The sequence below is a fragment of the Vipera ursinii genome (assembly GCF_947247035.1).
Source record: "Vipera ursinii genome assembly, chromosome: 1".
In the NCBI taxonomy this organism is placed as follows: domain Eukaryota; kingdom Metazoa; phylum Chordata; class Lepidosauria; order Squamata; family Viperidae; genus Vipera; species Vipera ursinii.
The window spans coordinates 207,912,291-207,924,488 of record NC_139512.1 but is presented as its reverse complement, the minus strand read 5'-3'; the positions used below and the strand labels follow the sequence as shown (position 1 = coordinate 207,924,488).

At 35.4% G+C, this 12,198-nt stretch overlaps 1 protein-coding gene across 2 annotated transcripts in view; it reads right to left on the bottom strand.

Annotated features, from left to right (window-relative positions):
* Positions 1-1,372: 1,372 nt before the first annotated feature.
* The window catches only part of ATAD2B (ATPase family AAA domain containing 2B), an 86,868-nt gene continuing 76,042 nt past the window's right edge, over positions 1,373-12,198 (bottom strand). For both annotated transcript variants that reach the window (XM_083349184.1, XM_083349185.1), the window contains exons 25-28: positions 5,633-6,316; positions 4,939-5,042; positions 3,206-3,334; positions 1,373-2,000 (exon numbers count right to left, since the gene is read on the bottom strand). In XM_083349184.1, coding sequence (XP_083205310.1) covers positions 1,959-2,000; positions 3,206-3,334; positions 4,939-5,042; positions 5,633-6,316 — 959 coding nt within the window. In that variant the 3' untranslated portion in view covers positions 1,373-1,958. The remainder of the gene's footprint in view (positions 2,001-3,205; positions 3,335-4,938; positions 5,043-5,632; positions 6,317-12,198) is intronic.

Sequence of the window (12,198 nt, the reverse complement as noted above, 5' to 3'; positions counted from 1 at the left end):
CGAAGTAGCCTAAGCAGATGTAATGGCAATAAATATTAACAGAAAAATGAGAAAGTCCCCCCCCAATCAAGTTTCTAAAATGAAGTACTAATTTAAAACATTTTAATTTTAATCGCACTTTCCCACCTAAAAATACAGCATTTCTACAGAAGTCACGTTCAGAATAGTATCCCTCGAGGCCTCTCAGGAACCCAAGAACCGCTGAGGGAGCGAGGTTGGCCTGGGGAGGCTCAGCTAGAAGGTCCAGGCTCGCTCGGATGTCAACTTACAAAGAAAAAAATGGGAAGGAACTACTGGTGTAGCCGATAGCCAGAGCCCAATTCTCAGCTGTGGCCGGCACACGGGGCGATAAGTACCTTAAGCTTCAGCATGTAAACGGCAGCAGGGCAGATTACAACCTCCCGTAAACACTGTTGGTAACTGAAATATAAAAAAGCTGAGGTAGCTGAGCAACTCTGCAGTAGTCCAAGATTGGGTGAGTGATTTCATTTTTGCTTCTCGGAAACAAAACACAATGAATTGCATATTTGGGGGAGGGGGGAGGGGGCTGTACTCCCTTTACCTACAGCTTATGTTATAAAGGGATATTAGTTTACAGATGACACTAAGACCAAGAGAAGCCATGGGACCATGTTGACCTTTACATGTTGATCTGAAACAAATCCGGGTGAAGCAGATTGTTGGCTGCCTGGAATGTCCTCTTCCTTTAATTCTTAAAACAGGGAAAGTGTCTGAAAACATTCAACTGTCACTGAGCTCTAGAGAATGGCAATATTTCAAGGGCTAATTCAGCGGTCCAAGAACTAACCAGGGAAAGGCTACTTAGTCATTTCCTCTTTAAATCTGTCCCAAAATGAATTGTGGTGAATCAGTTTGGTCTAATTCATATGAAGATGAAGGACTGCAGGACCTACTTGCCTTTCCTGTCTACGGACACCCAGCAAATCTTCACTTTCACGCTAATGGAAGTTTAGAAAGAAACCTGTTTTTAAGGACTTTGAACAAATAAAATGGAGAAACATCAACAACAACCAAAAAAACCCCACACTACAGCCACCTTAAATATCCACAGTGAGACTTTCCCCCCCAAGAGTATAAAGTTGTTTTAGAAATGAATATATCTTATCATTTTGAGATAATATGAGATTAAACTTATTTTCATAATTTGGATTTCTGGAGAGCAACAGAGAAATGTTAAAAACATAATACTGGCTGCCATTTGACAGTGCAGGAACCTGAAACTGTTCTTTGGGAACACAGGCTTTTAAAAATAACTAACTCTGCCCTTGGCTACAATCCCAACTTTTAATAACTTCCTCCTCCTCCTCCTCCTCCTCCTCCTCCTCCTCCTCCTCCTCCTCCTCCTCCTCTCTCCACCATCACCACTGACTAAAAAGGCACATTGAAGGCAGCTCTAAAGAGCCTCATCTTCATATTATTGTATACCAAAGTCAATTCCTTTGTACCACAATTTTTCACTGCCAGCTTTAAAAACAGGCTACTGTCCATTACCTCAGAGAATTAAAAAAAGAAAAGCAAAAAGATTTTTTTTTTTAGAAATTGCCCACTTAAATAATCAGATCTGCTCTATCCAGTTTGTGGGTGTTTTGTCAGCCTGCTCCGTTTTGCCTGAAACTTCTCATAAGATAACACATGTAGACAGCAGAAATGAAAGCAGTTTCTGTAGCACCAAAAATCTCTGTGTTGTGGCATTATATTCTTTATTTATATCAAGATACAAAGATTTTGAAGTTCTGTTTGGTTCTTGTAGGCTGGCTGGTTTCAGTTACCTGAGACAATAGCACCAAATTCATAACAGAACGTGAGACCAAGAGCGAGCATGTTAAGACCAAAGCTCTGCATATACTTGGTGCAAGTGGAAAGCGAATGGCTCAGAAGACTGCTCTCCCATGAGCAGCCAATGAAAAGACAAACCCACACACCTCGGAGAGATGTGTTCACAGGAATGTTTCGAACATATCAACTGTTCTTTCCATTTCCTAGAAGGAAAAACAAGATTATTTGATTATTCACCACCACTCAGAGTAATATTAAACAACAACATTTCTCAACAGAAGTCTCAAAAAAGAGACTTCAGTTTCTTTAGGGTTCTAAGAACTTACAAATGCTCTTCATAGTAGTGCCAAAAGCTAAGGGACAATTTGCATTATAATTTGCATAAACTTTACTTAGACCAGAGCAGCCAACATTAATAAAAAAGACAGCTTGTCTGGCTTTGTCTACTGCTCCTTAAATGATGAATTAAATGGGAAAGTAAGTGACAATCTTTACATTTTCCTCTTAGAATACCGAGATAAACTTTCTCATGAATATATTTCACGAAGGATGTAATTGGATGTTTTGTTTAATTTGTTTAATACTCTATTCCACAAAATCACTTCATAGATACATGTTTAACCTTGAGAAATCACAGCAGTACCACTCCACCTTAGGAAGAGTAGACAGTTATCAGTCAATCATGGATCCATCTTACAATAATCACAACAGAATTAAAAGCTAAATTAATTTTGCTATAGTAGAGCATTTCAAAAATCAATACCATTATAACATTTTACACTACCAAATTAAAAATTGACAACCACTGATCACTAAAATCTTATTCTTCTCTTCCAAATAGAGCTCAAAGTTTTTAAACAACACTTAATACAATATAAGCAATTTCTGGACAAAATTGTACAGAATTACGTGTGATACTGGAAGATGTGCCTCTGCCCTGTATCAGTGGGGATGGAAAGATTTCCCCTCGTTGCGATTGTGGTGCTGATAGGCAAACAATTAAACATATTGTGCAAGATTGCCCACAACATACGTTCCCTAGGAGATCTGCATGAAGCAACGCCAGAAGCGATCACCTGGATAGCTGAATTGGACATCCAGTTATGAGGCCACTGCCATACCCCCTTAGAAGTTTTCTATATAATTATTTGGACAATGTGTATACGTTTACTTCTCTTCTGTCATGCTCTCATCTTATGCTAAATAAATATAAATAATACTGAATATGAAACAAAACAAGTCAAAACATTGTTTTAAAACAAAGTAGTCTAAACACTTTAAAAATAACATTTGTTTTCCTGCTAGCAGAAAAGCTCCCTGAGACACAACTATAGCTGGGCTTGCCTTGACTTAGAGAAGATCGGGTGAATCACTTACAGCACGTTCTACGAACAGGTTGCAAACTTACTTGTACAAGTTGTGATTTGTCATAATCTTTACGATGCCGGTAGATGCACTGATTAAGTAGAGAGTATAGCCTCTCTAGCTGGTCAACTGTTAAGTTGTCACTTTTCTTCACCAATAAATCGAGTAAATTCTATGAAGAGAAGTTTGGGGAAAGCTTAAGATGAAGTTTGGAGGCAGTGTAACACTTGGCTTAATAACTGTTTTACGTGATAGGATATTTATAATCTAAATTACTAGAAAGTTTGTACTGACTGCCAACTATGTGCAGGATTGAACAATGAGACTTTAAAGATTTGTTTATAGATAAGATATGGTAAGGAGATTTTTGTTGTTGCATTTTTAGAGAAAGTGATAAACTATGGTATCAAAACTGAAGTTACATTTGCAAAGGAGTTTCTGGAAGAAGATGAAGAGATGATGATAAAAAATAATTTATAGGACATCATTTGATGGGGTTACAATATGGTAATTGTCTCTGGTAACTCTTAATGGAATCTTTCCTGATTAACTGAATGATGAGGCTTTAAAATTTGTTTATAGATATAAGACTTGGGAAGGAAAGTTTTTTTTGTATTTTTACAAATGGTAAGTTGTTGTGTAAGTAAATGAAAGTAATATGAAATTTACTTACTAGATTAAAGTTAAAATATTTATTATTTCAGATAGTTCTTAATGGATTTTTGCCAATTGGAAAAAAATGATTACACTGATTGCTAATATGGAATGAAGAAATTGTTAGAAATGTTAGAGAAGATAAGTTACTGAAATTGTTTGTATCTCTATTGATGAAGGGGAAAGTCATTTCTTTTTATACTTCTTCCTTTTTTTCTTTTATATATTTTTCTTCCTTTCCCCCTACTTTTTATTTATTTATTTTATTTTATTACATTTATATACCGCCCTTTCCCTGAGGACTCAGGGCGGTTTACAGGGAGTTAAAAAACCAGCAATACAAAAGTTAAAACCAATTTAAAAAAGATTAAACTAACCCTGTGCAATTAAAACCCCGATTAAAATAAATTACTCCTCAGCCTGGGCCCGAGAGCTCGAAGAGCCAGGTCTTCAGGCCCCGGCGGAATGACCGGAGGTCGGGGGCAGTCCTCAGTTTCACTGGCAGCTGGTTCCAGAGGGCAGGCGCCCCCACTGAGAAGGCCCTATCCCTGGGTGTCACCCGCCGGCAATCTCTTACCGGTGGGACCCTGAGCAGACCCTCCCTGTGGGAGCGCACTGGGCGAAGGGCATTTGATGCCGGCAGCAGGTGTTCCCTCAAATACCCCGGACCCAGGCCATGTAGGGCTTTATAGGTAATAACCAGCACCTTGAATTTCACCCGGAGGGCAACCGGAAGCCAATGCAGCTCGCGGAGTAGAGGTGTTACATGGGAGTATCGGGAGACCCCCATTACAACTCGCGCGGCCGAGTTTCTCTCTGTGCCTTTCTTTTTCGTATTTTTCTGTTTGCATTGGTTTTTATCTTTGCATTTTTAAACTCCAATTTACAATTAAAAATATTATTTCAAAATTCTATATATTAAGAGATTCTCCATTCTTTAGATGAGTAATAATACTAAATTATAGTAATTTGATCCAGCTTGAACTTATGAAATATATTTAATGTGTAGTGAAACAGAAGGGAACACATTTTCAATTTTGTAATAGATACTTGGGAAAAAGGGAAGGGAAGGAAAAAAATGTTGGTATAAAGATTTAAGAATCTATATCCAGTTAACCTTACCATTAGCCTGACACGATCAACAACTACAGGAGGTACAGGATCTAACTGTTCCTCTGGAACTTGCGCCAAAGCAATTTTACGAAGTTTCTTATTTTTCAATGTACCTGCAATAAATATAGATAAGATTACAATAACTCTAAGAAGTTATCCAACTGAATTCCAAGCAATGGAGTTAAATTTATTAAATGGAAATGTCTAGACTTAAACATTTCTCGCTAACTTGTTTTATAGAAAAAGGAAGCAATGACAACATAGCTTTTACTTATTCATCACTTTCCTTTCTCCACCCATCATCAAGACTAATGTAACAATGAGGCTTTATAAATAGGATGGATGGATGGATGGATGGATAGATAGATACATAGATAGATAGATAGATAGATAGATAGATAGATAGATAGATAGATAGATAGATCAAATCATTTTTGACCAAGTTTATCTTGCCTTCAAAACATAAACATATTCCAAGCAAAATATTTTGCACTAACACTGTGCACACTTTAATAATAACACAGAAGCGCTCCAGCCAGAAGCACGAGCACAACTCTTCTTGCAAACATTCAAGTGCTCATCTTTTTTTAGGCTTCTGTGCAAAACACTTCTTCCAACCCAAATCATTTCTGAAATCATATTCTGCATTTGCCTCAATTATGAGATGAGGGAAAGAACAAAAAGTAATATAGATTTCATGTACCGTCTTTATCTGATTCGGTTTCTTTAGTTTCCATATCTGTGCTTGGCGATTTCTTTTCGTTATTGCTGCACTGTGAAATCTCACCACCAGACTGTTGTGGTATATGTTCTCCTTCTGGACTATAATTTGAAGCCTCTGATTTTTTGGGGGAGTGGTCATCAGTTGTCACCACTTCTTTGGGCATAGCCATATCAGCAATGAGACTGACCTTCAACGGTTCACATTTGTCATACTGACAAGGGGGAAGGTGTGTCCCTTCAGAGGCCTCACCATTTAAATGATCCCTCTGGGAACCCGACTCATCCTTAGAGCCCTCTTCTACATTTATCATAACCTTCTTATTTACTACCAGGGATTCATTGGAGCTCTCTTCTGTAGATGGAATGCTATTTTCTTTCCCGACTGTCCCATTATCAAGTCTCTGTTCTCCATGTATATCCATGACATCACATGATGACTCATCATTTGTTAGGGAAAGATCTCCCGTTTCCTCTCCGTTCTCCTCAGTGCAGTCAATGCTTCCTTCAAGCTCCCCATTTTCCAGGAGTTTGCTATCGTCCCCTTGAGTTTCATCATCTGCAAATTTAGCATCATCTTCATCTTTTTTCAAATTATTCACCTTCCTCTTTTTAATAATACCTTTCCCCCACTGTGAACGTCGTCTTGATTTCCTTCTCAATCGAACTGTATCATGAAAAGACAAAAGTATCATTTAATCGACTTCAGTATTAGATATTTAAATAGTTATATGACATATAGTGCTTTTAAAGTGATGAGTAAGCTATTAATAAAGTCAGGAATATTTGTAATATTAAAATACCACCTACCATGGTGATATTAAGGTCATCCAAGGTACCTTTGATTCTAAAAATGTCAACAACAAAAAACCACCTGTACATGCATTAGTCCAAGCAAAATTTTGCTGCAATCCTCTGAATTGAAATATTTTATTTTGCTGCCCCAAATGGAATGATCATTACTGCAGGACGGACTAACAAAGATGGAGGCAGTTTTTCTATTTTTAAAAAAATAGAATTGTAATAATTATGAGTTGAAAACCAATCTACTAAGCAGAAATGAAAGAATATTACCAAAAAAATCTGAAGGCACGAGATTTTTACCGTAATATACTGAAGGCAGATTCACCACCATCCCCAGAAATTAAAAGAAGAAAGGAAAAAGAAGTGCGACAGACACAATCGGAAGGTACACAGCAAGATGAAGAAATCACCTCGCTGATTTCAAAAGAAGCACAGCAGGTTTTGGAAACTGCACAGCCCTTGGCCTCATTAGAAGAATCAAGGGCTCAAAGGGTGACACGGGCTGCAACCAGACGAAAGGAACAACAACAACAACAGAAACAATATCCTATAATTACAACTCAAGAATCTACTTATACTGAAGTAGTGGGAGGAGCGAGACCAAAGAAGCAGATGCTTGTGGATCTGCAAGATACGCTCTGAAAGCTTCAAGTCGCAAAAAATGGCGGCAAAGTTTCTAACATGGAATGTTAATGGTTTAAATTCACCGCAAAAGAGAAAGAAAATATTTCAGTACTTGAAACAATTTAAAAATGATGTTATATGCTTGCAGGAAACACATATCCGTGTATCTGATCAAAAATATTTGATAAACTCTAGAATGGGTATGCAGTTTATTGCATCTGCATCAAAAAAGAAAAATGGTGTAGTCATTTATGTGAAGAAGAATTTAATAGCTAACCTAATTGAAGCAGATAAACAAGGAAGATATATTTTAATTGAACTTTTAATAGAAGGGAAGAAAATACTTTTAATTGGATTATATGCACCTAATCAACAGCAAAGAGAATTTTACAAACTTTTACATAACAAAATAATTCAATGGGATTATAAATCGTGTATTTTAATGGGAGACTGGAATGGAGTACTAGACACACAAAAAGACAAAAAAGGACCTTTTAAAAGCACTCCAAATCATGCTAAATTGCCTAAATCCTTTTTTGACATGAAAGACGATCTGGAACTGAGAGATGTCTGGAGAGAACGAAACGTGGAAGAAAGGGATTTTACTTTTTTTCTGACAGGCATCAATCTTTTTCAAGGATTGATTTTGTATTAACTACTAACGATTTTTTTTCCAGGGTTAAGAAGATCAAAATATGTCCAAGAACCTTATCAGACCATAGTCCAGTATGGATGGAATTGGACAAGGGGAAGGGAGATAGGAGATTTTGGAGATTAAATGAAAATTTGTTTAGATATCAAGAAAATGTGGAAGAATGTAAAAAACAAATGAAAGAATTTTTTATTATAAATATGCAAAAGGGTACACCCATTGAAATGGTTTGGGATGCAAGTAAAGCTTATATGAGAGGTGTGTTAATATATTTGAATAATAAATATAGACGTAGATTGGAATATAAGCGTAAAGAATTAGAGGAGGAAATAAAGATGAAAGAGAAAGTTTTTATCTTGAACTCATCTAATAAGAGGTTGAAAGAAGCAATTAATTTGTTAAGAGGACATTTTGATATGTTGATGGCAGATCAAGTGGCAACTAACTTATGATATGTCAAACATAATACTTTTTACAATGCTAATAAGCCAGGTAGATGGTTAGCTTATCTGTTAAGGAAAAAACAAAAATCACATAATATAGATAAGATAGAATATAAGAGTAAAGAGGTGTTTCAACAAAATCTTATTAAAAAGGCTTTTGTTGAATTTTATTCTAAATTATATGCAAGGGATATAACTCAAGGTTTAGATATAGATAGGTATTTACAAGAAGTGAATATCCCTATACTTACACAAGAACAGAGGGAAGGGATGAATCAACTGATAACTGCTGAAGAAATTATTTTAGCAATTAAACAACTAAAAGTGGGTAAGACACCTGGAACAGATGGTTTGACAGCCACTTATTATAAAAATTTACAATTAGAGTTGGTGGAACCTTTAAAAGAATTATTTAGGACAATTCAATCTGGAGGGGAAGTGCCTCCATCGTGGAGAACAGCATTTATAACGTTGATTCCAAAGGAATCAACAATCCCAATCAAAAAATTACAGACCTATATCGCTTCTAAATACGGATTATAAGATATTTACAAAGATCTTAGCAAATAGATTAATGAAGGTTATGCAGCAAATGATTTATAGTGATCAAACAGGATTTATAAGTGGTAGACAAATGAAAAGTAATGTGAGACATATTGTAAATTTATTAGAATATTTGGAAAGAAATAATCAAGTCCCTGCAGCGCTGATTTTTTTGGATGCTGAAAAGGCGTTCGACCAATTGAATTGGCAACTTTTATTTAAAGTCTTAGAGAAGATGGAGTTTGGTGATAAGTTTTTACAACCTATTAGGGCAATATATCAGAAACAAACAGCTCAAATAATAATTAATGGTAGTTTAACAGAAGCTTGCAAAATTGAAAAGGGCACAAGACAGGGATGTCCGTTGTCACCATTGCTGTTTGTTTTAACATTGGAAATATTATTGATTAAGATACATGACTCAAATAAAATAAAGGGAATTAAAATTAAAGATCAAGATTATAGATTGAGAGCGTTTGCAGATGACTTGGTTATTATATTAGGTCAACCGACTCAGTCGGTTATAGATTTAATGGAAATAATTTGGCAATATGGACAAGTTTCTGGATTTAAGGTTAATAGGCAAAAAACTAAAATTTTGTCTAAAAATATGACTACAGAACAAAAGGTAGTCTTAGAAAAATTAACAGGATTTGAAATAGCTAAAAAGATTAAAATATTTGGGGGTATATCTTTCAGATTCAAATATGAAATTATACAAAAATAATTATGAATTGTTATGGTTAAAAATACAAAAAGAATGAAATACTTGGAAAAAATTACAACTGTCTTTATTGGGAAGAATTGCAGCAGTTAAAATGAATGTTTTACCAAAATTTTTATTTTTGTTTCAAATGATACCTATACTTAAAAAAGACTCAAATTTGGAAGAATGGCAGAAAGGTATTAATAAATTTTTTTGGGCAGGGAAAAGACCGAGAGTAAAACTTAAGATAATGCAAGATATACGTGAAAGAGGTGGTCTTAAAATGCCCAACTTTAAATTATATTATGAGGCTGCGGCTTTATCATCAATTAGTAATTGGTTTAATTTAACACAAGGAAGATTATTGAATATTGAGGGATGTGATTTATTATATGGTTGCTTTAAGACACATATATTAAGGTATGCCCTGTTGCGAAGGAGTATATGCTTAAAATGTATTGTAAAACTTTTCAATAAAAAAATATTACCAAAAATGTAATAGTGTAATTAAAAATGGATTAACTCTTGTCAACATTCAGTATCTTCACAAGCCATGTTCTCTGTTTTAAAGCAACTATAGGCTTTTATAAATTTAACAGAAAAATGTTTTGTATGTAGCAAGAGGATAAGTTTTCAACCTCTGATACCTTACAGAGCATTATCCTGTCTGCATGATTCTATTTAAGAATTCCATCTTGAGATGTGGGTGGAGAAGTAATTTGAAACTTAAAAGAGCTTTTCTTCAGAGAAAAAGAAGCCATTAACAGAGATCAAATAACCAAACCAATTTCTAATTTATAAAGTAAGATTCAAAGATATTACAGAATTTGAGAGTTTAAATTAGAATGAATCTCCTACAAGTATAATTGTGACTACTGTCACTATCACATGGAAGTCCAATTAGGAAACTCTCTAAAACCAATGATCTTCATCCTACTTCTTCAGAATTTCAAGAAATTACCATTCTGATATGAGAAGCTGAACTCAAACCTTTCTATATGTAAATTATATATTCTTCAATAAGCCACAACATCTCATTAAAATCAGTACTAGCAATTTAAGCAATGCAACAAAAGAGAAGACATGAAGTGCATTCTGTTGGGCCAGCTAAGAAAGACAAAATAATTTTGTATCTTGAGAATACTGGTTGTCATCTGCAAAGAACAAACTACATTTCTGATGTGAAACTGGGCTGGCAATATTAACAAAAAAAAAGAAAGAAAAAAGAAAGGGCACCTATTTCTAATATTTAGGGAGCACAGTTTTAGAACTTTGTCCTTCCAGGTGGGCCAGGCTGTACATGATTGAAATATCTGAAAGACACCATTTACAGAGGATATTTCTGAAAATAGAATATTTTCTTTGGGCAAGAATAATTCTCAAGCCTTAAGGCAAAATAGCTGTCCATGAGGTTTCACCAATATTACATGCTCAAGTCATAATTCATCATCAGATATAACCTAGAATTGGGCAAGTGAGCTAAATAATTAAATAGCAACATCAAAAATGCAAAGTAATGTGCTTTTGACACCATCTACTGGCAATATTATGCAACAACCTAGGTTCTATGACTTAAGTAAAATTTATATTTAGTATAGTTGTATTTGAAATATGTTTTAGTTCCCAAAATACAAAATGTGCATTTCACCCAGTGCTGGGTGAAAACACCAATATTTTTCTCGAATATAAGCAAGGAAATATGTCTGTGTCTATGCGTGTGTGTTAACTTGTGCTGTGGCACAAGGAAACAACAATTAATGACTTAATAGCCATCCATCCAGCCTTCAATTAACAACTAAAAGCCACAACCGGCAACCAAGCAAATGCAATGTGTAAGGACAGCCCAGGGCACACATTCTGGAGAGAGAGAGAGAGACGTTTCCTGATGATGGGCTAACAGCCTGAGCCTGAAAGCTCAGAAGAATAAACCTTTGGCCCCAGCGACTCAAGATTGGACCCTGTATTAATTTCCTCCCAATCACATTGCAATTTCCCTATTGAAATGAGAAAATAAGTAGAACTCGAATTTCTTTATTTAAAGATGAAAACATACAAAAAACCTATATAGTGTTTCTTCAAAGCCTATGGTCCCCAAGCAACCTTCAGACTCCATCTACCTGATACAGCTAAAATATGGTGGCAAAATGGTAAGATTTTTTTTTACTTTTTAAACAGATTTTTCATAAACAGACTAAAAGTCCAAAAGTTTCTTTTGGGCTTAACACATTTAGTTTGAGCAATTCTATCCGTAAGCTCCAATAATGGGGGGGAAAAAACATCATCTACTCCCCACGATAACATTCTACTGCTAAGCTTGTAAGCCGCCCTGAGTCTTCGGAGAAGGGCGGGATATAAATGGAATTAAAATAAAAAATAAAATAAAACATTCTGATGCGCCTTGGGTTTTTTATGAGGCCAATCCTTTTTTCCCCCACAGTTTATTTTCCTAGTTTTCTAGAAACTGAGCCACATGTTTAAAAAAAAAACTGTTAATTACAGAGAGGAGACAAATACATGCTAATCAAACTTGCATGAACAGGTAAAATATAGCAATTTAGTTTCCAATGGTATCAAAAGGAACTCGGGTGTCTAAAGCTAACAACGTTCCTTTCCGTTCACACTTGATAGAGCAAAACATCTGAGAGGATGCATTCAAGTTCTTGATTTCTCTGCAATGTGGTGATTTATTTCTTGATCTTTTTATGTTTACATATGGTGCTACTGGTAAGGTCGCAAATTGTGATCTCATGAGCCCAGAACTCTACAACTGTCATAAA